Source organism: Phycodurus eques, chromosome 23 (genome assembly GCF_024500275.1).
Source record: "Phycodurus eques isolate BA_2022a chromosome 23, UOR_Pequ_1.1, whole genome shotgun sequence".
Lineage (NCBI taxonomy): Eukaryota > Metazoa > Chordata > Actinopteri > Syngnathiformes > Syngnathidae > Phycodurus > Phycodurus eques.
This window is the reverse complement of record NC_084547.1, coordinates 1,903,725-1,928,377: the sequence shown is the minus strand read 5'-3', so window position 1 is coordinate 1,928,377 and position 24,653 is coordinate 1,903,725. Positions and strand designations below refer to the sequence as shown.

The 24,653-nt window shown below is 48.1% G+C and overlaps 5 protein-coding genes across 6 annotated transcripts; 3 read left to right on the top strand and 2 right to left on the bottom strand.

The window, feature by feature from the left end:
* The first annotated feature begins 5,311 nt into the window (after positions 1 to 5,311).
* Positions 5,312 to 9,620, top strand: LOC133397652 (bcl2-associated agonist of cell death-like). Its single transcript, XM_061668793.1, is given in 5 exon segments — positions 5,312 to 5,439; positions 5,830 to 5,982; positions 6,423 to 6,646; positions 7,483 to 7,536; positions 7,538 to 9,620. Coding segments are annotated over 4 exon segments (507 nt in total). The 5' UTR covers positions 5,312 to 5,439; positions 5,830 to 5,837; the 3' UTR covers positions 7,622 to 9,620.
* On the bottom strand, positions 8,916 to 13,560 carry zgc:101765 (uncharacterized protein LOC450036 homolog). The gene is made up of 7 exons (XM_061668792.1): positions 13,441 to 13,560; positions 12,368 to 12,618; positions 11,437 to 11,582; positions 11,224 to 11,363; positions 9,941 to 10,099; positions 9,543 to 9,713; positions 8,916 to 9,299 (listed from the first exon to the last, which is right to left on the bottom strand). The coding sequence occupies exons 2-7, from the start codon at positions 12,616 to 12,618 to the stop codon at positions 9,276 to 9,278; spliced, it is 891 nt and encodes a 296-aa protein (XP_061524776.1). The 5' UTR covers positions 13,441 to 13,560; the 3' UTR covers positions 8,916 to 9,275.
* Positions 13,561 to 14,524: 964 nt separating this feature from the next.
* LOC133397561 (WW domain binding protein 1-like) lies at positions 14,525 to 18,952 on the top strand. Of its 2 annotated transcripts, XM_061668585.1 has the most exons (6): positions 14,525 to 14,667; positions 14,828 to 14,933; positions 15,262 to 15,707; positions 16,306 to 16,470; positions 16,537 to 16,741; positions 16,969 to 18,952. In XM_061668585.1, exons 3-6 carry the CDS (start codon positions 15,563 to 15,565, stop codon positions 17,672 to 17,674), a joined length of 1,221 nt encoding a protein of 406 aa, XP_061524569.1. In that variant the 5' UTR covers positions 14,525 to 14,667; positions 14,828 to 14,933; positions 15,262 to 15,562; the 3' UTR covers positions 17,675 to 18,952. The 2 variants fall into 2 exon arrangements, with proteins under 2 accessions (XP_061524569.1, XP_061524568.1); XM_061668584.1 differs by lacking the exon at positions 14,828 to 14,933.
* Positions 18,952 to 21,405, bottom strand: LOC133397560 (steroid 17-alpha-hydroxylase/17,20 lyase). Its single transcript, XM_061668583.1, has 9 exons — positions 21,142 to 21,405; positions 20,948 to 21,068; positions 20,739 to 20,877; positions 20,216 to 20,445; positions 20,070 to 20,156; positions 19,798 to 19,992; positions 19,561 to 19,727; positions 19,395 to 19,498; positions 18,952 to 19,326 (listed from the first exon to the last, which is right to left on the bottom strand). The coding sequence occupies exons 1-9, from the start codon at positions 21,339 to 21,341 to the stop codon at positions 19,055 to 19,057; spliced, it is 1,515 nt and encodes a 504-aa protein (XP_061524567.1). The 5' UTR covers positions 21,342 to 21,405; the 3' UTR covers positions 18,952 to 19,054.
* Positions 21,406 to 22,054: 649 nt separating this feature from the next.
* LOC133397564 (early growth response protein 1-like) lies at positions 22,055 to 23,534 on the top strand. The gene is made up of 2 exons (XM_061668589.1): positions 22,055 to 22,228; positions 22,353 to 23,534. Exons 1-2 carry the CDS (start codon positions 22,117 to 22,119, stop codon positions 23,261 to 23,263), a joined length of 1,023 nt encoding a protein of 340 aa, XP_061524573.1. The 5' UTR covers positions 22,055 to 22,116; the 3' UTR covers positions 23,264 to 23,534.
* The last annotated feature ends 1,119 nt before the right edge of the window (positions 23,535 to 24,653 follow it).

The window sequence follows — 24,653 nt, the reverse complement described above, 5'->3', positions numbered from 1 at the left end:
AGAAGTTGCTGCCCAAGGCTGCCGAAGTGCAATTCATCACCCGAATCTGCTCCGTTTCTTCTCGCCAGGAGAACACACCTGTAAACGTTACACCACATACAAATGTTGTGTCGCAACGTGCCAGATTTGACGCCGCATAAAAGCGAATGACAACCCGACTCGAGACGATGAGGGGATGAAAAACCTTTTTTTTGGAAAACGGCCTGGCCCCGGTTCAGTTGAATAATGCAACGGGCCTAAAGGAACAAAACACAACAAGAAACTGGCATAATTCATAAGTGATGACGCTAAAAATGTTTGAATTAGATAACGCTCGAATCAACGCTCACGCAAGAGGTAGCCGACTGCAACCTGGTGCCGTTAGCGAAAATGAAAGGACGCCCTACATTCGTTCGCATGTTTGCAAGCGCTCGGACTTTGACTGGTGAGATTGTTGACTTTTTATCCGCCCGCTCTCGCTTCCGGTTAAGCTCCGTTGTGCTTCCATGCGACTGAAGCAGCTTGTTCCTATCAAACAACATCAATTAAACACGAGCCGTGGCGGCGTCACATTCTGCCTGAACTAGTTCAGTCTGCAACCCAGATACACAAGGGGGGAGGTGGAACTGAAACAAAAAGAGAAAAATATGATGATGATGATGATGACGATGAGGAGGGCTAAGGCGAGCGAGAGACGGAAGAAGAGTGATGCGAGAGTAACGAGGACCCTCAGAGACGCGGTGAGACTGGGGAAGCAAAGAACAAGGCGAGCGAATCAACTTAGTGCACATCGCGTGTCTTCTCATCGCCTTCTGTTTTTTCGACAGTGTTGTGGCTCGCCGCTATCCCGCCATTCACTGTCAAAACACAACTCATGAAACCTTTGACGACGGGTGACATGCTCGGCTTACGAGAGACAGCGAAATGTACGCGCACGCACACACACGCACACACTCCAGAAGGAGCAGCGCAACGACTCGGATTGCGGCATTGACTCATGAGGCGCACTGTGACATTTTTCCGATGTTCTCATAAAGTACAATATTATAGCGTGCACGTTTTCTTCATTAAATAACACATTTATTTGTGTTTTCTGAGCGTGCAGGCTGCGGGAGTGACATCAGGAGCCTGCAGTCAGTCGGCTTGGCATCTTATCCAGGCTCCTTCCGAGTGTGTTCATTTTGTGCCCATTTTATTTATTATTTTTTTCATGTTGAGGCCTTGTGAATATATATATATATATATATTTTTTTTTTTTTGGGCAAGCAAACAAAGCATGTTAATTAAATGTGATAGCCGAGCAAGTCAAAGCAAAATGAGATGGAAACGATGACGGCGGTGGCGCGAAATGGCCGCAAATTGGAGCTCTCGACCCGCAGGTCAGGTGTCGCTCAAGTGAAGGATCGGTATTTCCATCCCGCACGTCTGAACGGTGCCATTACGATGCAAATGTATTCAAAATTCGACATCTGCACCAATAGGTTAAGTTGAGGAATCTGCCTCCGCGGGTAGGCGGGCAGGCCTCTGTGTAATTCCGTTACCGACGGCGATAAGCACGCCCCTGAAAACACCAGCCAACTTCCAAGCCAGGTGAGAGCTGCTCGATAGCATTTTGCGCGCACGCACTTGACAACAAGCGGCATGAGTGAGTGATGATGATGATGACCAAGCAGACCACGTGCGTCGGCTGTTTCGTGCTAAAATATCAAAATTGCAAATCGTCTTCGCTTTTAATTACGTTGCAATATTGCAAGCATTTTTGTGTGTGTGTTACCAATCTCCCTTTGCAAAAAATAAACAGATTAATAGTTGAACAAACAACTTTTGACTTGCTTCTGTTTTCAAAACTACAGTTCTACGTCAGTATTTTATGTATATGTAATAATATCAGGCCAATCATACTGTTAAACTGTTATCGTTAAACCATCCCAGTCCCCATCACGTTACTGTAAAAAGGGGCTTTGTCACCCCCACTCAAAAAAAAAAAATTTTTTTTTAAAAAGGCTTACAATATCGCAATGTTATTATTTATCAAGGATGATGAAATTAAATTCCGGTACAGAATTCAGCAAGAATGGTGGAAGCTGATGGAAATGATTTGCTCTCGCGGGCCACGTGAAAATGACGTGCTCCTTGAGTTTGACGCCTGGGGCGTTAACTCATCACTTCGAGCTACAACTCGGAACAAAATGAGAGGGAAATCCTGCCGTCGTATGTCTGAAGCACACAGAAAAGTCATCTGTCGAGGCAAAGCTTTGCGGCGATGCAGTCAGGGCGGCACACCCGCGGGTGGGGCACGCCGAATTAGAGCGCTGCCATATGTCAACCCTGTGATCACAGAGTCGTACGGCGAGGGAGCGACCGCGTGTAATGAGCACGTAGTGATGAAAGGGTTCGGGTTCGTCTCTTTATACTCCTCTCTCTCTCTCTCTCGCTTCACTTTTTCATCCATCTGCTGCTCGTTGACTTTCTGGAATGAGGGGGTGGGAGGGCACCTTTGGGGGGCTCGGGGGGGGGGGGGGGGGGGGGGGGGGTCACGCCAACTCTCCGCTGCCGACGTCAAATCGTTTCGAAGTGTCTTCTTCAATTCAAAGAGCATTCTTGAGGAAGGACCAAAACACTGCTGATGTGTAGAAAGCTCTTTTCAGCATTTCTGTACACTAGTAGAGCAACTACAACTCGCCACTTGACGACTTTCCAAATTTCCACTTGAAATAAGTCGAGAAAGTGTAAATTGCCTAAAAACAAGTAACTTTTTAGGTGATGAGCCTTATTTGAAGCATAATCAATTAGTTTTGACCAGAAATAAGACGTACTCTTGGTGAGAGTACTAGTACACTCCATTGTCCCACGTACTAGTTCGTCCTCTGCCTCTGACTGTGTCATAGTAGTAACGTTTTTCCCTCTGCTGCATGACATCACTGCACAAAAGTATGCAACGTGAGGTCCACTAGTACGTGAATACAGTGCACTAGTAGAATGACTTAGTAGTGAAATATTTTCCGCAGCTGTATAACATTTCTGTACACCAGTAGAACAACTACATTACGAGTGAGGCAAAATTGTGCACGATTAAGTTGACATCTGTGTGCTACTAGTACCCCTACTGATGTGATGAAATTCTACAAGTAAACATCTAGCGATTCAGTAGGAGTACTAGTAGCACGCGGCTGTCAACAAGTGCAGTTCTGCCACACTAGCAACACGTAGTCTTTGTACTAGTGTGCAGAAATGTCATACAATAGTGGGGGGGGAAAACACGTACTAGTACACGGGTGTTGAATAAACGCACAAACGGCTTTCCACACGAATGTCTACGTACACACACGCAGAGTGGGTGGCGGTTTGGAGCACATACGCCTGCATGCTTCCAAGTATAACACGCCAGATGAGGGGCAGGGAGGCAGGGCGAGGTTGGCATAGGCGGGATATAAACGGATACTAATTGTATGGCTCAGTCAGATTAAAAAGCAGAGGATTTAAGGAAAAAATTTAAAAAAAACACACACACACACACATTCGTTCTGTGTGGGCGTGAAAACGCTCCCGCCCGCCCGTCCTTCTCACACTGCAGCGCTACAAAATGAAAATGAGCGCTACAAAATGAAACGTGTGCGGTTCCGCATTAAAATGCATGATAATTCTATGCCTGTCACGTGACACCCAAATCCAACCATAACGGTTTCCCTTTCCCATGTATTATTACTTTAATCCCTCCCTCCCGAAATAGAGCCCCCCCCCCCCACCCCCCCCGACCCCTCCACCCCACCCTCCCCGCGGCGTTCTGGACTTTGCACGTTTTGTCTGAGCTTAGAGACTCAAATGATGGCCGGTGATGACCTGCTGGTCAGTGTGACTACAACACTGTTGTAAATCGTTTCTGCGATATGAAAATTCTACGTAGTTGTAGAACGACTAGGACGCAGTAGTCGAGCAACTAGTAGAGCGAGCCAGTGGTGGCACGAGGCCTATTGGGGGGGGTAACATCCAGTGCTTACTAGTAGAACTCATAGCAAGTAGGTAGTCAACTAGCGCACCTCTTCACTAGTTAATGGAGTTGTTCTACTAGTGCGCAGAAAGGCCATATGTGTGGCAAGCTACTTGAGGACTTATTTGATATCCTTCGTATCCAACTTAAGGTCTATGAATAGTACGCTCTTTGTTCGCACTAGTATGACAATTCAGCGCGCTAGTAGAATGACTGTCTTACCACTAACGTTTTTTCCACTATTGCATGACAAATATATGTTACTCGTGAGGCAAAACTGTGCCCTCGGCGACGTCTGTACTAGCAAACCAATAAATTAGGCAAAGAATAAGGCAAAGAATTTTATTCGGAGAATTTCATGTCACGGGTATTACGAGTAGCGTGCACATGTTAAAATAGTGCACAGCTTTGCCTCACAAGTAACGTGTAGTTGTTCTACTATAGTGCACTGAATTGTCTTACTAGTGCGGACAAAAAGTGGACTAGTACATGGATATCAAGGATATTGAACAAATGCTCAAACAACTTGATACACACCACTATTTACTACTACTCCTAATACTACTACTGCAACTACTACTAGTACAGTAAAGTACTAATCTTTTTCTTAGTATTTACTGGAATTCTGAATGCCGTGTGGAACCGTGCTGACCCTCACAGGTCGGTTCTGGTACTACAACAGAGATTGGTGATTTTGTTTTTGTTTTTGTTTTTTTTTGGTTGAGTATAAAAACTTTATACCAACAAATGTAAATAACGCAATCATAAACCTGTGTGAATTGGTTTTTTTGTATATGTTGGATACTGTTTGTAGTATTGTTCGTATACTTAATGGCATGTTTGTTTCAAATGTGTTATTTTCATATAATTTGCTTCATAACGGTTAAGGCACGGTTAAGGCACAACAAACAAGTTTTTTTTTTTTTGTTTTTTTTTTTTTATGCCCCCTTGGTTTTATATGAGCAAATGTCTCCCATGCTGAAACAGCCACGCTTAAAGGCCTATTTTCAAAAAGTTATTGATGATTTAAAATTTTAGGCATTCATAATAAAGGCAATCCTTATCGACAGAGCAAATGACCCATGTCTGTACCGTTTTTGATCCAATTACATGAAAATGCCCAATAAAGTATAATGTACTTTTTTTCTTCGTTGTGCGTGGGTTTTGATCGTTTTTTTTTAAATGTTATTTTTGTAATTCACTTGAAATGTTGGAAAATCATGTTGTTACCAAACGGCGACAAAAAATAAAAATAAATAAATAAAAATAAAAAAACAGCCTCGTCCGAGCTCGCAACAGTGACGTCATCGCGCAGCCATTGGCTCCCAGAATTGGACGGGAAAAAAAGGGAAAAAAAGGAAAAAAACAGGGACGAGCTCACAACAACAACAACCACGACGACCAGGACGTGGACCCCAAAAGTCCACTTGCACTTTTTGGGCCGACTCGTCCGATCGCCAACGAGGAAACCGGTAAAGGAAAAAATGATTTCGCCTGTTGTTACAAATCGGCCCACACACCGCTTCCGCCTCGTCGCAACTTTCTTTTGTCCTCTTTTGTTCAGTCTCCGATGGAAAGAGAGCGAGAGAAAAAAAAAAACAATTCGGCGTTGAAAAGGCGTGTTTTGCTTTTGATTAATCTCGTTCCAACACATTTCAAGGTGATCGCCGTTGTCGGAACGACTCGGCGGCGATCACCTTTGGACCGGCTCACAGAGAGCCGATACTGTCTTAGCATTGCTTAGCATTGCTGTTGTTGCCACTTTGCAACTGCTTTATTTCCATCTAGCGTCTATATTGATCTGTTTTTTTTTATTTTTATTGTTTTTGTTATTGTTTGTTTTTTCGGGACTTATTCCCCAGATGTCACAATGGCCACAAATTTCATCATATCCGACAGCGAGTCTGAACCGTCTGAGGAGGTAGAAGAAGGGGACAACACCCAAGGAGCCGCAGAAAAGGAGCCGTGCCTTCGCCCAGGCCTCACCCTCACCTTACCCGGGCTCCGGATGGCAGGTGGGCAGACTCGCCATTATTTATCAACCTTGTCTGAAACATTTCTTTGCCTTCTTGCACTTTTTTTTTTTAGCCCCCCCCCCCCCCCCCCCCCCCCGACTGATACCAGCGTGAGTATTCACCGATACCACTAGTACTTTTGATATATGAAATTACAATTAATACAATGACAGATTATTGTGAAGCAAATGATGATTCGTGTCAAAAACAAAAAACAGCTGTCAAGGAATTTATTTTCTTTTTTTTTCTTTAGTATCAGTGGTTGGTATCTGTAGCCTTCGCGAGTACCTGATACCTTGAAATAAAGGAATCATTTGATCTTAAAACTACCGTTTGTAAAAATATGCAAAAGCTTCCGGATAAATAAACAAACTCCTCCGAGCTCCGTGACCGTCCCAAATACCGATCATTTAACGGCAAATCTTACTTTTTCTCCTCAGCGATGTCGGGCCGGATCCGGCTCAACTCGGAGTCCAACGCTTCCACGGTGTCCAGAGACGAGGAGCTCCAGGCCAGGGTGGACGAGGAGGCCGGTACCCCCACCGACGGAGCTCCGTTTCGGGGACGCTCCAAGTCGGCTCCCCCCGCGCTCTGGGCCGCCAAGAAGTACGGGCGGCAGCTGCGGCGGATGAGCGACGAATTCGACAGCCTGTTTGACAAAGGGGTGAGAGGCCGGTTACTTGTGGTCTACAACAGCGGGGGTCCGACAGCTGGAGCTTGGGGGTCTGCAAAATAATTAGCAAGAAAGTGTGTCGTATAATTTTAAAAGAGTGCTTGCACCAGTTAAAAAACATCCGAAAAGCTGATAGGATTGTGACGTTATCACTTAATTCTAACACCTTTTTTTTTTTAATTATGATTATTATTGTACTGTTATAGGAATAAAGTCCCATTTTTCTGAGAACAAAGGGAATTTTTTTGGGGGGGGGGTGGGGGGGGGTAATTCTTTTTTAGGGAATATAAGCATCTTTTCCAGAAAAAAACACTTAAGATTACAAATCCTATTTTTGAAATTCATTTGTTAAAAATATGACTTTGTTCTTTCATTCAAATTTGACTGAAAAATACATGTGATATTAAAATTATTTTACCTGGTAATACTAAATGACTTGATCTTAGAAAATACATGTAATATTAAACATTTTTACCTGATAGTGTTTTTTCTATAAAAAAAAAAATACATATATATCCCACTTCAGACTCGTACTGTAACATTACAACTTTTTAACCTCTAAAGATATTGGCCTTTGTTATTGCAACGTTATGACTTTTTTTTCTCAAAAACTGGTTAATTTCTATCGCATTTAGGTGTAAATGTGTTACTTAGGTTTAAACACATTCACTGCCATTGACGGCTTTACAAGTCAAATACCCATGTTCACTGGGAAGGCTGGCAGCGAATGAGTTTTTAGTTAGACCCTGGACCCAAAAAAGTTGGAAACCTTGTGTTCGAGAATATGACACACGCTTACCTTGTCGTCCATCTTTTTTTTGGTGCAGGAGTTGAAGTTAAAGAGTGCTGGCGGCACATCGCGGCCGATCCACCACTCCAGTCTCCTGGTGGAGCTACCTCTTCAGCCACCAGGAGACGGAGGGCGAAAACAACCACCACGACAACCACGCACATCGTACAGAGTAGGCACCGACTGAGACGGAACTTTCGGGGGACAGGGTTTCCTCCTCCGCCGGACTTTTGGCCTGCAATGAAGAGACGTAGTGACATGGACTGAGGCGCGAGCTCAGGTCTCTTTTCTTGAACTACTTTTTCGTGCGATTGTTCTTTTTTTTTTTTTTTTTTTGCTATGACGATATTGTTGGGAACCTGACAAAACCTGAGCGAGAGGTGTATTTAAAGGACATCGTTTTACGCCAACACTATGCAACCTACTGTAGACGGACAGGGGAGGTGGTTCAATGTGGGTCCAACCCACGTACCATTGCCCCGACTCGACTCAACAATCGCAAACTTCGTACAGTGCCGCGCAAAAAGCTTCATGTCATGATAGTCAATCTAACGTTAGTGGCCTGAAACTTTTGTCCGGTGCCGTGAGGAAAGAACAATCTTGTACACAGACAATCTCAATCCAGTCTTTTTTTGCAAAATGTCAGGGTTACGCAGAGGAAAATGACTTTGAAAAGCACAACTCGATATGAGATGTTTTGAAAGATTTATAGCGAGACTTTTAACGGTGTAAATATTCCTGTGGAGTGGCTGTGGCCTCGTGTGTCGTCATGTCGTGTTTCACAATGTGTCTGGCCTTCGACGATGTCGCGTTTCGTGTCACCGGGAGAGATTTCCACTTGACCTTAAAAGTGCTGGCGGGGGATACGCTCCGATTTTGTCTCGTATCGTGCGCTCTTCGCATGACTTAACACTGGATCCATACATGGTTTTATATGGGGGGGAATAATTGCCTTGACTTCTATGTGATTGTTAAAATAAGATAAACGGTGTGTTTGTTCTGTCTTTGAATGATTTTATCGTAGAGTAAATCAAGACAATCTAATTGGCCCATTCAACCATGTATTTCAATAGCCTCCCAGTTGTGTGATGATGAATAGACAGAAATTGATATACAGTATAACACCCCGCCACAAGTTTTTATTTTATTTTATTTTTTTTAAACGACTGATGTGACTATTATGTACCAAATGTTGAAACAACTGCTGCCAGGACAACATTGTGGACCTGCGTTAGGCGTGCGTACACGGTGCCCGCACCATCAAAGGAATCTCGCTAAAATGCCTTCAACTTGTTATGAACGCGACACTGCACGTGTACCGCCTTAAACTTCACGTTGCGCCGTTACGCACGATCATGCTCAAGCCCCACTTTAAAAACAAAATAAATAAATACATAAATAAAAAGAAGCTTGGGCATGTGCAGTTTTGCAACTCTGTATTACTTGAATCTGTGTGAAGAATTTTTTTTTTTTTTTTTTTTTTTTTTAAAACAGAGATTTGTAAATGCATTTTCTCTACAGCTGTGAAACTTCTCATCCTTGACGCTGTCCTGAATAAAGAGTTTTTAGGACCCAAAAAAAAAAAATCCTTTCTGGTCATACAAACAGTTCATAATATGACTCTGAACATAGTATGAGTATTTCGACACTGGAAATTGTCTAATCTGCCCATAGCCTTCACAATCAGTTGTGCTGGCCCAGGTAACCTCACCAATCACATTTCAAATTTGTCCTCACGGGGGGGCCAAAGCGCTGACCTTTGATGACAGCGGCATTTTTCTGTCCTCTGATTGGTTGGTCAGAGCAAAACTTGTCTCCGGACATTTTGGGCTAGCAAAACACATCTGCAGTTATCTGCACACACAAACACTTTTAATAATCAGCATCTCTGGGCATTATGATGGATTTTATTGAAATGGTTCATGTTTATGAGATAACCAATAATTGTCAACTGTTCCTGATGATGTACACAGCACATTTGGGTGCTGTTATATTGCGTTTTTTGGGATCATATTGTTGGTTTCTATCATTGCGACGTCACAGTGGTTGTATTAAAAGGGTGGATTAACTCCCCACTGGTCTGTCCCGTCAAACCACCTGGGAGGGATCCCAGCAGTACTTGTGTCCTTGATCCAAAGCCGACAGTCTGCCCATGTCGCCGTCACTCAGTGCGAAGTCGAAAATCCTGGCGTTTTCCTTGATCCGCTCCGGGTTGGACGACTTGGGGAGCACCGGGACGTCCTGCTGCACCGCCCAGCGCAGCAGCACCTTGAAGGGAACATAAAAACGCATCAACGACTGACTTCCGCCACGGGTTCTGAAGCAGGGGGTTGCCAACCTTTTTGAAAACGAGAGCGACAAGTTCAGTCTATCTGTTTGGGAGAAGTTGAAATGTTTGTGTTCATTTCGAAATGTCCTTATGTTTGGCGGGGGGGGAAAAACAAACGAAAAAAAAGCACAGTTTGCAAGTGGCAACAACCGCACGAGGTGTTCACCTGACTGGGCGTACGCTGGCAGGTCTCGGCCACTTGGACCACCATCGGGTCTGCGAGGAGTTCCCCCCTCCCCAGGGAACTGTAGGCCTGGAAGCACACGCCGAACTCTTGGCACACTCGCCTCAGCTCGGCCTGGCATTCAAGTGGGTGGAACTCCACCTGAAGGTGGTCAAGACACAAATTCAGTGGTCCCCTGGTCTACTTTTGTGGAATATATAATATACAGTGCTGTGAAAAAGTATTGCCCCCTTCTCAAACTCTAATATCTTTGCTGTTTCTCCACTTTAATTTTTCTGATCATGAAAGAAATGTAAATATCAAAAAAAAAGATGAGCACAAAATGCTGTTTTTAAAATGGTGGTTTTATTTATTCAGGGAGAAACAAAACTATTCAAAGCTACCTGGCCCTGTGTGGAAAAAGTGAGGCCCCACTTGTTACAAATCCGCTTTAGGATTCCAACAAACTACAGTGAGAGCCATTATCCTCAAACGGAGAAAACATGGAACAGTGGGTGAAGCGTACCAGGAGTGGCCGGCCTACAAAAATGAGCACAGCCACAACTCCTCCATGAGGTCACAAAAGGAATCCAGGACAACACCTAAAAAAACACCAGGCCTTGCTTGCATCAGTTAAGGTCAGTGTCTGTGATTCAACAATAAGGAAGATACTGGGCAAAAATTGCAGAGTTCCAAGGCGAAAACCATTGCTGACCAAATAGAACATCAAATGTCTTCTTACTTTTGCAAAAAAGAAAAACATCTGAATGATTCCCAAGACTTTTGGGAGAATAGTCGATGGACTGACAAAACGCATGTTGACCTTTTTAGGTGTGTGTGTCGTTACAGCCGGCGCAAATGTAACACAGCATTTCAGAACATCATACCAACTCAAACGTGGTGATAGTGTGGATGGTCTGGGGTTGCTTATCTCCCTCAGGACCTGGACGACTTGCTGCGATTGAGGGAATAATGAATTCTGCTCTTCACCAGAAAATCCTGAAGGAGAATGGTCTGCCATAAGTTTGTGACCTCAAGCTGAAGCGTACTTGGGTTCTGCAGCAGGACAATGATCCAAAACACATCAGCAAATCAAGTTCTGAATGGCTTGGGGGAAAACAGAAACTAAATGAAGGTTTTGGAGTGGCCTACTCAAAGTAAACCAAAAAAACAAATAAAACCCTCCATTGTTGCTGAATTAAAACAATTTTGCAATGAAGAGTGGACCAAAATAGTGGCCCAATACTTTTTCACGGCACTGTACTACATTTTATCCTTCTACGTACCTGCAGCACCGCGGGCCGGACCTTACAGCTGGCCACGAGCTCCCTCATGTGTGCCGGTGTGTAGTTGGACACCCCAATGGCCTTCAGTTTCCCTTGAGCGTGCAGCTCCTCCAGCGCAGCCCAACTCTGAGCTCTGTTGCCTGCAGGCACCATCTTAATTAGGACCACGTCTTCGGAAGAATTGAACAGAAGGTTGTAAAACGGTCCACGCGCCTCGGTTACGCTGGTCAGTCACATCCAGACCCCGAGTCCCAGGCCAGTGGATCAGGTAGAGGTCGATGTAATCCATCCCGAGGCTGGACAGGCTTTCGAGGGCTCCATCCATGGCCCTCTCGCCCTGATCTTTGGGGGCCAGTTTACTGAAGGGAGCACAAGCATCGTCGACATTTGCCACTCCGGTGTGACTTTGAGGTCAAATGTAGAAGTACTGAGTCAACTCCTTCACTTACAGTGGATATCACAAGTCTACACACCCCTGTTCAAATACAAGGTTTTTGTGAAAAATGTTACCAAGATACAGTAAATCATTTCAAAACTTTTTTCCACCATAACCTGTGCAACTCAATTGGGAAAAAAAAGCATATTTTTTGAGGGGGGAAAATAATAAAACATACTATAACCTCGTGCATTAATATGCGCATCTACATATTACAAAACAGCCAGTACTTGCCAGAAATTCCTTTAGCTCCTTCAAAGTTGGCCATTTGTGAGTCTGCCTGACAAGTTATCAGTCTCGTCTTTCCACCAAATTTGGAGGGACATCCATTTCTTGGTCATGTCTCCGTTCGTCCATATTTTCTCCACTTGATGATGACTGTCTTCACATTGTTCCTTGGAATATTTAATGCCTTGGAAATGATTTTCTACCCTACTCAAGTCCTGACCTATGCCTTTACTTTGGAATCTCTCTGCGGACTTTGATATTGTAGAACTGGTTTTATTTATTTTTGTATCTTTAATAGTGAATCGCAACAGTTGGTACAATTGGAATGGAAGGTATAAAAATTCTTCTTTGGGTTTGAGACGCCGTCTTTGAATGTGATAGGTTGGTTCTGAGCACACATTCCTGGTTATAAGAGGGTGCGAACACTTGTATTCACGCACGCTATCTCAGCTAGCAGGTCAGGCAGCGACAGACACACACCTGGTGATGAACACGTCCTCTCTGGTCAATCCGTATTTTGGCAGGAGCTCCTTAAGGCTGCGACCCAGCTCGGCTTCATTCCCGTACACGGTGGCGCTGTCGAAGGCCCGGTAGCCCGCAGCCAGGGCCGCATCCACAGCTTGGAGCACAGCCTCGCACAGTTTGTACATCCCCAAACCCAAAAGAGGCATCCGAGCCCCTGTGTTGAGCAGCACGGATGGCGCGGCGGAGGCTGAGGAGGACATCTCCATCTGTCAGCAAAGAGGAGAGTCATGTGAGGAATGCACAACCCCAATTCCAATGCAGTTGGGATGTTCAAGAAATAAAAACGGAATACAATGATTTGCAAATCATGTTCCACCTAAATTTAATTGAATACACTACAAAGACATTTCATGTTCAAACTGATATTGTTTTTAGCAAATAATCATTAACTTGGAATTTTATGGCTAGATCCGGCCCGCCACATGACTTTATGTGGCCCGCAAAGGCAAATCATGTGTGTCAACTTCCATGATTCTTGTTCAAATAAAAATGAGTTTGACACCCCTGTATTAGAGCTTCACTTTACGCACTGACGGACTGAGTGAGGCAATGGCCTGCTGGCCTCATGACAAAAGTGTAACAAATGGAGCAGTGTAGTCTGCCACCCACCACATAAAACTGCATTTTGGACAGTCAGCATAAAAGTCAGAACAAAACAAGCTCCCCCACTGAATTGAAGACCATCACAAATTAGATCCTTCTCCAAAGAAACAACAAAAATTGACCTTATGAATCCAAGCCTGTCAGTATTGACTTATTTTAATTAGATTATTTAGCGTACCAAATCTGAGTGACTAACGCATTTATTGTGGGTATATTTGCGGACACTTTCGGAGTAATGAACTTCGTTTCTGTGCGATTTGTGAATAATATAATGTATACACAGTACAGGTGTACAGTCTGCCCCTCCTAATGTCTTTGAAATTAACTTTAAGAGGGAGCCTGGTGCAGTACAGTACGCTTAAGTAAATTGACTTGGTGACTCGTCGTTGCACGACGTTGTATATGTGAGTAAAAACTTGTCTCACCTATCTGGGGCTGTCTGATGCACTTTTCGATTAAAACGCCAGAAAACCGAAAAGGATTAGGAACAAAAATCAGACAAGAATGTTGGAGGCGATAAACACACGATTGACTGATATTGTCTACGTCGTTGACACATGTAGTGTACATAGATAACGCTTTGGGTGCTACGTTGTACGTCGACCCTGTCGCCATATTGGATGTGGCAAAGGGGCGACATAGCTGTATGGAAGACTGTTCCTGTGATGAGAACTATTGAAACACATGTGGGAGTACTGTACACATTTGTGTTCACTGAAAGTGACATGTCGTTTTTTGGTGCTTATCACTTTCCGAAATATGCCAGTGTGTGCGTGAATGGGCGAATGACAGACACGAGTTGTGTCAAGCAAAAATATTTTGTCCCTGTATTGTATTGCATATATGCACCTCCCAGCACTGAAGGGGATTATCAGTTACTCCTGAGAATAATTTTATAAATATATATAATATATATATATATATATATATATATATATATATATATTATATATAATGTCAGTAGGAAACGAGTTAATGGTGCCTAACATAGCCTACCGTCTTGTTGCTGTGGGAAGAGTTGCTGCCGCGCACAATGCGCTGTGATTGGCCAGAATCCTGCCTCAGCACCCAGTCAGAGACCGGAGAGTCCTCCGGCAGGTGAAATCAACATTGTGATTAGTCATGACCATAATAAATAATCAGTAACCTGTTGAAAATCACTAATATTATTACTTAAATGAGTATAAATATCAGTTATTATGTTTCCACTTCCTGTGTTTTCGACGCCGCTTTAACATGTTGGATGATGTCAAGTCAAAGTGCTACTGCAGAGTTTGCTGTTTTTCAAAATAAGTGCAGCCATTTTAACACATTTTCACGTTTTATCACCGTTGTGTGAGCTGTTGTCTGCTCGCTCGTCTCCATCGAATTTAACCCCCCAAAAATAAAATATGGCCATAAAGTCACGTCTTTTTTATCTTCGGGCCATGCCGTTCAAACAGTCCGCCGAGAGAGCGCTTTTGTTTTGAAAGTGCACAGGATGAAGGCGGCGCAATGCGGCGAGCTCGATGCGCGACGGGAGCTGATGGCGGCGGGGCTGGCGGAGGGTCTCACCGAGGACGAGGAGGCGGGGAAGACTCCAGGCAGCGCGAGGAGGCCCCGGCGGTACCGACATACCGAACCAGAATCCCACAGCGAGGACGGATGGAGCGGTACGCGTCGTGTTTGTCTTGTGTGCGGATAGAACGTGTGTTTGTGTTGATGTGGCGTTCACGGACCACACACACCATCATGTCTTTGCCTATGTTGTACTGAGCCGAGTGTGCTAACCTGCCTCTTGTCATGACATATTCGAACGTCGGGGGGCGCCAGTGAGTCAGTGCGCCTTCAGTAGTCATGACAACTGCAGCCAACGCACACGTGACCGCGAGAGGCAAAATTAACACTGATGTCAAAATATTATGCTGTTGAAGTGCAGGTAAAGTTCATTTATGTAACTACTCATAAGTTATATAGATTTATGGAACATTGAGCTTAAAGGCTCAATAGCACGTTGCAACGGGTAGACTGGAAGAGTCACAGAAAGGCAGAGAAGTGGACTTCTTGACAAATTTTCATGGCCCAAGCGCCTGCTGTGTATTTTTCAACTCCTTGTTAGATAACATTTATCAGTTGGGCGTGTGCATTCAGTGGTCTAGAGAAGGTCAAATTAAGTTCAACTGTAAAGGGAACATTTAAGTGTGATAAGTATGCCTCCCCCCAAAAATATACATTTTCACAGAATCGTCTGTCTCATCTCTCTGCAGGTGGGATTGCCTCGGCCGCCATCTCGTCTCCTCCAGCCGTCGTGTCCCCGCCGCGCGGCGCTCAACGCATTTTGCCTGCTAGCGTAGCTTGTGACCTCTGTATTGTCAAAACGCTCGCGCGCTAACAACTCAAGACAGTTCGCCTAGCAGTTAGCCGCTAAAAGCTAGAAAAGCACAATTGACTTGGCGTAATAACAATGGAACCACGAGGATTGGCCTACATGTACAGTGGCTAGCAGGTCGTTGGCGCAAGCAGTTAGCAGTGGCGCGGGACTAGGGAAGTGGGCAGAGCGGGGGTGCGATGGAGTACCACTCCGGTGGCAGCCTGCCCCTGCTGGGGAGACCGCGCTACTGCCCTGGCGCCAACGCTAACGGCGGCTACCTGTGCGAGACGGGTCACTGCTGCGGCGAGACGGGATGCTGCACGTACTACTACGAGCTGTGGTGTGAGTGGCCTTGACGTGGGCTGCGTTCGGAATCACTCCCTATACACTTTTTAGTGCTCTATAGTGTGACAGTTTGCCAATTGCAGCGCTGCCCAAATGTATCCTGAGTATTGCATCAGCTCTTTATAGCGCCCTCAAACGCATCTCGGGGAAAAAAAGTGAACAACGATGGTCACTAGAAACGCAATATAGCCGATGATACATCGTGCCAAAACGTGTCCGGAATCTGTTTTCCATTGTACAAATGCGTGAACATTTCATCACTGCAAAGGGATTTTTAATTACAGCAGATTTCGTTAGTTCGGAAAATGTGCACAAAGCCGTTTTTGCCGTTGTTAGGGAGTAGGGAATGAGTGAATGATTCCGAACGCACTCATTCCCTATTCCCTAATAAGCGCAAAGGGATTTTTAATATAGCAGCTCTAGTTGCCTTATGTCGTGATTCATTCGTTCCCTACTCCATTTTTAATGAAGGCGCTATCGAGGGCCACCATCGAAAAATCCCGACGGATAGTGATGAGGGCGTAAACGATTCCGAACGCAGCTATGGTTGTCACCTGTCTTGTGATGATGTCCGAAATGATGATGTCACGTGCAGGGTTCTGGCTGCTGTGGACGGCGCTCATCATGTTCAGCTGCTGTTGCGCGTATCGCCACCGGCGGGCCAAAGTGCGAGCTCAGCAGCAGCAGCGGCGCCAGCGAGAGATCAGCCTGCTGGCGTACCAGGGCACCGCCTCCTACCCGTCCTCCATGCTGGACCTCAGTAAGTCGGCCGCGGACGTTTATCCCGATCTCGGCGGTTGACGTTGACGTGTTGACGCGCCCGCAGGTTTCCTGGCGTCGCTCAAGCTGCCGTCGTACGAGGAGGTGGCGGCGCAGCCCTCCACGCCGCCGCCCCCTTACAGCTCCGTCTTCACGGCGCCGCGCTACCCGCAGCCCCCCCGCGCCGCTGACCCCCACTTGCTCTTGCAGCACGACCCGCTGCTGCACCGGCCGCTCAGCGACGCCCCCTCCTCGCTCAGCTCGGACAACAGGTGCGTAGCGCCAGTTTTGAGGATGAATTGTCTTTGTCAGAGTAGTTTTGATGTGTGTCACATCGTTGCCGTCATCTATTGTTTCTGTTGTCTTATTTTTCTGTCCGACTGCATTTCCCATAAATATCCACCGCAATGCAGACAGTTCCGGCAACATCCGGATCCATCATATTGCATGAACAAGCAGCCGAACAACAAAAACCAAAAAAACGTTTTCTTTCCATCAGCTCCAGCTGCTCCTGTGACTCCTGCTGCCCTTCGTCTCCGTGCAGCTCCTTCCCCTCTGCTCCCTTGACCTATGAGACGGACACAAGCCACGCCTCCACGCCCAGTGAGTTGGCAGCCCTTCCTTTTGATGTCGCCGCGGAGACCACTCCGCGGGCTCCTCCTTCGCCCGTCCACGCAGACACGGCCGCCGCCTCAAAAACCAGCTCGCCGCGGCCCACGAGTCCGCCGGCGAACCCCGGCCCCCCTCCGCTCGTAGACCCTGAGTATGTCCCCAAGAAGCCAGGGTCGCCCGGGTCCAGCGAGTGCAAGGCCCCCTCCGCCTACTCCCCCCCTTCCACCTCTTTACTCCTGGACCCGCCCCAACCCGCCCGGCCCACTCAGGCCCCGCCCAAGCAGACGCTCTTTTCGCCGTGCGTGGATGTAATTCGAGCAGAGACAGACGAGGAGGGGGACCAAGACAACGTGGACGCCGACGCGAGCCAGTACCGCCACCGGAGACTGACCGGCGACTCGGGCATCGAAGTGTGCCGCTGCCGCGTGCAAGGGCAGGAGGCGCGGGAGGAGGACGCCGAGACAGAGAGCACCGCTGGGGGAAAGAACTCTGATCTCCACGACAGCGTGGACTGTCCCTCCAAGTGTGCCGCCACGCCGTGCCACCCCCACGAGGAGGCGGGCGAGGTCGTGGTTGTCGTGGAGACGGCGTGATAGTCAGTGGCGGTGGTCGTGCCAGATGAGTGACAAGCCTGTCCGCAGCCGTCCATCTTTATTTCTCGGAGACTCCCCACTCTCATCTGCTTCCCGATTGGACATGGAAGTAAAGACATCCTCTTTGCCACGGAGGCGTTCTGATTGGACATGGATATTTCCGGTGGGACTTGTACATTACCTGATTGAATGTGGACACATCCTGATTAGACGTATATTTCAGGTTGGACACTTCCTGTGTAGACGTGGACGTCCGGTTTGACATGGACACGGATTTTATTCGGGACATGTACACTTCCTCATTGGACATAGACACTTCGTGTTTTAACGTAGACACATCCAGTGTGACATTTTCACTTCTGGACTGGACCTGTGTACTATCTGATTGGTCATGTGTACTTCCTGATTGGACATAGATACTTCCCGTTTCTCTTTCAATTTTGGACTTGGACACTTCCTGTTCCGGACATTGATAGCTCCTGATTGTACGAGTACACGCCTTGATCGGATGTGTACGCTTCCTGATTGGAAATGTACACTTCCGGTTGGGCATGTAGACATCCGGTTCGGACATGTGCACTTCCTGATCGGTCATGTACACCTTCTGATTGGTCAGCTGCACTTCTATATCGGACATGGACACTTCCTGATTTGACATGAACTCTTCCTGTTTGGATATGGAAACTTCCTGATGTACCGTTTACTTAACAGACAGGTGAGTGGAAATTAAGGCTCCACCCCTCCTTCGTGCGTTAGATGTGGTGCTTTTCTTCTTCTTTAGCTGAGGGACTGCAGCTGCAGCGCGCCCTCTGTGGTGGACTACTGTTACTACAGCTAGCCAAGTTTGTAGCGCTCTTCTTTCTCTTTTTGTCACCTTTTACTCTTGTCAGAACACAGAACATGATTGTGAGTACGCCGACCCACTGCTAGCCAGATGCTAACTCCCTAGGAGCCTATCGCTAATCACCAGTAGCACACAAAGTTTGTCACCTTAAAAAAAAAAAATGGTGGAGAAAGTTTGAAAAGAAGCACCTAATCTCCTGTAAAGCCATTAAAACGAATGTGTTCCCGTTTTTTTTTTTTTTTTTTTTTGGCTTCCACGCCACACCATTTGCGTCTGGTTTAGCACTTGTACGCGTTGACGGATTCAGTTTTTCTCTGCTCGTCGTTACTTCCTGTTTGTGTCGTGACGAGCCATTAACGAGGCCAATTCTTATTCTGACGCTCTTGAATATGTGTTTTTGTGTGTGAGCTGTGCTAAATAAATGGATCACGTGTACAACACTATTGTTTATTGATGCGCATGATGTAATTTCAGATCTTGCTCATGCTAATCATTGATAATAAGAATCACAAATGTAAGATATTCATAGTATCTGGCTATTTAGCATGAGCGCCAACTTCCCAACCCGCCCTTGACCTGACGGCGACTTTATAAGGTAGTGGCTGCAAGACCACACCGAGACGCCCCTGCAGATTGGGTGGGGAAGCCCCGTCCGGCAGCATAAAGCTCATTCGCTGGAGCATGGAGGACAGGAAAAGGAAGAGCTCCATCCTGGCTAGCGATTCGCCCACACAGACGCGAGGTCCCGCCCCAAACGGCAGGAAGCAGGGGGGTGTGACCCTCCGACCCTGGTCATCAAGGAAGCGATCTAGAGAAGTTTGATGAAAAATTTGAGGTCCACCTTTGGACCACCTGTTGGCGTGTTGGCTGGGTTACCTGGCATGAACAGGTCCGGTCGGTCCCAGTGGTCAGGGTGGTGATGGATGGCCCACATGTTGACCAACACTCGAGTCCCGCGGCGGATTGCGTGACATCCGATTCTATGGTGAGAAACCGCCGTTAGCCCGCAGGTGTGTACTGCACTTTTGTCAATTTGGCGTACCTGCTGTCGATCATGGCGATGTGCGGGATCAGTACCGGGCTCACCGGTCGGATCCGCATTCCCTCGTTGATGATGCTGTCCAGATACGGAAGCCTCCCGCGGTCTGCTGCGCACACCGCGCGCTCGCCCACCTCCTCGTCGAGCTCCTTCTGTGCACGCACCTGGACCTGCAGGGGTCGCCGTAGAGCCGCTGCCGTCAAATGCGACGGCTCACCCGAAATGCGTGTGAGCGTGTACCTCAGGGTGGTGCAGTAGATAGGCCAGGATCCAGAGCAGCGTAGTGGACGTGGTCTCCACGCCAGCGCCAAAGGCCTCCGCCGCCGTCATCAACACGTGGTCATCTGTAATGGGCACCCCGTCGGACCCAGGTGAACCTTTACCTTTCAGCAAGGCGTCCAGGAGATCTTGAGGGTCACCTTCGCTCAGCACCTCCTGGAGATGAGACTTTGCTCAGCGGGAAGTCACGTGTCACGTGCGGGAAGCCAATGCCTTTTCCTGGCATCTTTCACCTTGTGTTCGCGCAGTTTTTGAGTGAGGAGGCGGTCTCGCACACTAATGCACGCCCGGAGCTCGCGCAGCGACGCATTGGGGAACACCTGAGGAGCACCAGAAAATTGTGAGGTGGCAGCGGGTACACCAATGGGGAGGCTTGTACCTTCATCCAGGAGAAGATATCAACCAGTCCTCCCCTGGTGATGTTCCGCACAATGCCGTCGTTGTAGCGCATCACCTCCTGCAGCTCCCCATCACCGTGTCTGTAGGTGGAGCCGAACACCAGCGTGCAAACCACGTTGGTGACGGCCGTGGTCACCGCGATTGATGGGTCGAAGCCGCGGCCATCGCTGGAAAGCAGCTCCACGCACAGACCGTCCACCTCGGACAGAACTGACAAAGAGTGTCATCACCGTAGGCTGCGAACTGATTTTTCAAATAGAATGAAACCGTTCCAGCCCCAGAACCAGGGTTAGAATCATTTGGAGTTAAAAAAAACAATCCGACACAAATCTGTGTGGGAAATACGGAGAAAATGATGTTCACATTGTGTGAAAGAAGGCACAATTGGGCTGTTCCACTTGGCTGTTGTGACTGAAGCCCAGTTTGTGAACCAAAGCAATAATTGTGCGAAAATGTTGTTCATGAATAGGGGCGTTTGTGACCCGAGGTCGCACTGTACCTACCGATGTCCTGCAGGCGACTGCTTCCTTCTCCGAAGAGAGTGAAGGAAGTGTGCACCAGGCGGCGGTGAAGTTTCCACAACGGCGAGAAGTCGGAGAAGGCGATGTCTTTCCCGCCTCGGGTCAGCAGATCAGTGGTCACCTGCCGAACATAAGGTCAGTTGACGTGTTGAGCAAAAAAGGAAGTGCTCAATGGCTTCGGGAGGCGTCACCATGCTTGGACGTCCGGCGAAGTCACGCCCTCGCTGCAGCAGAACTTCTTTGGCATGCGCGTGGGCGTTGACCACCACGGTGCGATGAGGCCCCAGGTAGAGCTCGAACAACGGCCCGTACCTGCCACAAACACGCAAACGCCACATTGACTTAGCGCAGGAGGCCGTGCTGGTCCACAGGGTCAAGGTCTCACCTGTGGCCCAACTGCATGAAGAACAAGTGTGGGGGGGTGGCTCCTGCTATCCAAGGCAGGCTGCCCACCACGGGCAAGCGGGGCAGGCCGGGCATGCCGCCGGAGCGCTGAGCAAGCGCCACCAAGGTGGCGAGTGCGGCAAGCACTAGGAGCACCGGCGCGAGCGACGAGGCGATCGCGGGCAAGACAGATGCCACCATGGCGAAGAAATGGAGACGGATGCGAAGTGGCTTGCCTTTTAAAGTCTGAGGGCTGGTGCAACCTTGCGCAGGTCGGAGGTCGCGTGCGTGTGTTTATCTGCGCCACGCGACCTTGCCGTTATCAGGCCGCATGCCAGTCCAAAGACAGCCCACCATGGATCATTGGACGGCGTATGATAAACACAGCCCCGGCCTCTGATGGTTGCCATAGAAACACCAGCCACTAGTGGGCGATGTTGAGTGTGTTGGCATCTTTGATTTTTAATCTTAACTCTTGCGTGAATGTGCTCCCGTCGCCATGGAAACCGCATCTCGTCCTCTGCAGCAACACGCCGCGCAAACCTGAAGGTTGTGTGTTTGTGTTTGTTGTGACAATGTTGTTGTTTACACTCGTCATAAAGGTTTTCATCCAAACAGGTGTCTCCATGGAAACAACAACACACACGCACGCACACTCGGTGGATGTATCCGCAGTGGGCGTCACATGTACTGCCGCAGTGAGGAAAGCCCGCCGCTCCTTTTATGGCGCGGGGATGCCCGCCGTCACCGCAGGAAGTCAGCCATGTTTGGGCATTCTCGACATGCACGGAGGGGGGAATCCCTGGCGCCAATGAGGTGGTGCCAGCGTTGCCACGGAGACGGAGGGTATAAAAGGGCTGGCGAGCACAGGAGCTCGGCATCCTCAGCACCGAGCGAGCGCAGCGACGCGAACCCCGGACGCTCCACACCGCCTGAAAACCGTTCGACGGGAATTCCCACCTCTCTTTTGACCGTCATGCTTGCCGAGCGCCACTGCAGCTTCCTGTCCGACTTCGAGGACGCGTGCAGCGCTTGGGTGAACAGCGTGGAATCCGACCGCTGCGACGTCAACGAGGCCGACCCAGCAGGTGAGTTATCAAAGCATGAAGCCACTGCATCATCTTCTTTATTGGTTGCGTCCTGATGTCATCGTGCTGTTATGCAACAATAACAAAGTCCCCCCCGCCCCCTCCTTCTTCTGTTACCCTCCAGTTGTCTCGCCGGGAACTGACGCTTCCGACTCAGATTTCTTCTCCGACTTCAGTGACTCAGATTCGCTCTCGCCCTCCCTCGACTTCAGCGGCAGCTTCCTTCCCGAACCGACTACGGTGTCAGCGGTGGGCCTGAGCAGCACCGCGGACGCCATCCTCAACATGATCACAGAGATCGTTGGAATCTGCACTGAAATGGAGCAGCGAGAGGACACTGCCTACCCTCCGGTGACCACGGTCAAGAGCGAGCCGGCCAGCTCCAGCTGCGGGGTCGACTACCTCGCAACGCCGGTCGCTCCAGATTTCATCGAGGCTCTGCTGAGGCAAGACGACGGCCAGGGCGAGACCAAGGCGTTGGAGGTCAAGCAGGAAGTGGTGGCACCGGAGGACTGGATGAAGAACTGGAGGGTTGGCACTGAGGCAGACCACGTCAAAATGGAGGTCGACCTCCACTGTCCCGCCCATTCCACCCTGGACTCCGATCTCTTGTCATCCCTCCTGCAGGGTGCCTTCCCAACCGTGCACCTGAGCAACGTGTCAACGGGCGCCAAAGTGTCCCGGAAGGGCCGCAGGGCTCTTGGCAAGAGCGGCGTGAAGGCCAAGGCGTTCCCGTGCTTCGTGGAGGGCTGCGAGCGCCGCTTCTCCCGCTCGGACGAACTCAACAGGCACGTGCGTGTCCACACGGGACAGAAGCCCTTCCAGTGCGCTGTGTGCGCGCGGAGCTTCAGCCGCAGCGACCACCTGACCACGCACATGCGCACGCACACGGGCGAGAAGCCCTTCTCCTGCGACGTGTGCGGCAAGCGCTTCGCACGCAGCGACGAGAGGAAGCGACACGGGCGCGTGCACGTCAAGCAGCAGCTCCGAGCACAGATGATGGCCGCCTATTCGCTGGCTGTGAGCGCCGTGTGAGGCGCGGCGTGCAGAAGAGCGTGCCACAGCGGTGGCGTTGACAGAATCTTCGGGACCTGAACATGGTCCACTTTTGGCCTCGTGGCGTGACGCACGTGGGCCCGGCAGGTGCATGCTGGGAGTCAGAAAAGGAGCTTGGACGAGACGTATCGATGTTCCTGCATGAGGGTGAAAAGTGACGTGACCTCCATGTTTGTACAATAGCTCTCTATTTTTCTAGATGTTTCTATACTTGTCCTGTGACTTTTCTATGACTTGCACTGATGCATTGTGGGATATGTGTTTAATGTCCCTGCTTGAGGATGCTTCAATAAAAAAGCAACAAAAAAAACGTCAGGATGGAATCCGGTGTGCTTCCTTATCGTCGTTATCAACTGTCAGCGTGTGTGTGTATGTGGGAACTGGAAAGGTTGGGTCGCCATGGCAACTGAAGTTATGTGAGTCATCTCGACAGCGTTCCAAACACAAGGTCGCTGTGGTGTCGTGAAGCGTCGCGATGGCAACGGCGTGTCGCATCAAGGTCGGCCAATGCGATTTTGGAACAACAGTTAGTCATGTGACCCTGAAGGTCCTACAGGTTGCAACGTGGCTGCTCCTAACTTGGTCCAGAAAGTGGTTTGGAGTCAATCACAACAACAATGTATAATTCTAGAATGTAAGGAATTCCAAGCAAGGCCCGGGAGTTGTCCAGCCGGAATTCCTTCTTGGCGGTTCTTTGATTGTTTGGTCGTGATCTTATCCCCAAAATACGAATCTTGACAGACGAGACAACCAAATCAAGAATACAAGTTTACAAGGCTATGATCGAGTGGGAGGCACAGGGCGCTGGACTCTCTACCTTCTCTCAAGGGATTCGGAAGCCGATTGCGTCTCCTTTTCAGATAACAGTTCCTATTGTCTCAGCAGCTCCTTATCAAACCGTTTTTTTAGCCTGTTCTCAGTCTGAATGTTATCAGTGTGTCTGTGTTGCATGTGTGTGCTCATAACATAGTGTGGTCAGTTTTACCAAACAAAAGCATGTGTGTGTGTCCTATTGTCCTGTAAGCAGCAGCAAACAATTATGCTCTACCTTATAAGAGTAACTATTATTTATATTTATTTAATATTATAAATGTGTACTCCTTATAGTTTTAGTCTATAAAGTAGCTTAGCACCAAAAACAATGTATTTATTTTTCCTCACCAGTCTTTACAACTACCCTAAAAGTATAACACTGTTGCTTTGCTTACCAAATATACCGTATGGGAGTAAACATTACTGTGTGCTTGAATGGAAGACATCAACTTGGTGTTATTTGTAGAAAGGCGCTTGATAACGTCTGTGAGGTTTCCTTGCGTTATAAAGGCAGATATGCCACATCTAATATGGCGGATAAGCTGCCGTATCACAG

What these genes read in the sequence shown, in the direction of transcription:
- zgc:101765 (XM_061668792.1), bottom strand. Translation starts at nt 12,618, where the DNA reads ATGGAGATGTCCTCCTCAGCCTCCGCCGCGCCATCCGTGCTGCTCAAC. An exon ending in GCCAGCGTACGCCCAGTCAG is followed by an intron (nt 9,714 to 9,940) that starts GTGAACACCTCG and finishes GTTCCCTTCAAG; the next exon opens with GTGCTGCTGCGCTGGGCGGT. An exon ending in ACTGCTGGGATCCCTCCCAG is followed by an intron (nt 9,300 to 9,542) that starts GTGGTTTGACGG and finishes TTGTGTGTGCAG; the next exon opens with ATAACTGCAGATGTGTTTTG.
- LOC133397561 (XM_061668584.1), top strand. Translation starts at nt 15,563, where the DNA reads ATGGAGTACCACTCCGGTGGCAGCCTGCCCCTGCTGGGGAGACCGCGC. An exon ending in GTACTACTACGAGCTGTGGT is followed by an intron (nt 15,708 to 16,305) that starts GTGAGTGGCCTT and finishes TGTCACGTGCAG; the next exon opens with GGTTCTGGCTGCTGTGGACG. An exon ending in GTCCTCCATGCTGGACCTCA is followed by an intron (nt 16,471 to 16,536) that starts GTAAGTCGGCCG and finishes ACGCGCCCGCAG; the next exon opens with GTTTCCTGGCGTCGCTCAAG.
- LOC133397560 (XM_061668583.1), bottom strand. Translation starts at nt 21,341, where the DNA reads ATGGTGGCATCTGTCTTGCCCGCGATCGCCTCGTCGCTCGCGCCGGTG. An exon ending in TTCATGCAGTTGGGCCACAG is followed by an intron (nt 21,069 to 21,141) that starts GTGAGACCTTGA and finishes TGTTTGTGGCAG; the next exon opens with GTACGGGCCGTTGTTCGAGC. An exon ending in ATCTACTGCACCACCCTGAG is followed by an intron (nt 19,728 to 19,797) that starts GTACACGCTCAC and finishes CGACCCCTGCAG; the next exon opens with GTCCAGGTGCGTGCACAGAA.
- LOC133397564 (XM_061668589.1), top strand. Translation starts at nt 22,117, where the DNA reads ATGCTTGCCGAGCGCCACTGCAGCTTCCTGTCCGACTTCGAGGACGCG. An exon ending in CAACGAGGCCGACCCAGCAG is followed by an intron (nt 22,229 to 22,352) that starts GTGAGTTATCAA and finishes GTTACCCTCCAG; the next exon opens with TTGTCTCGCCGGGAACTGAC.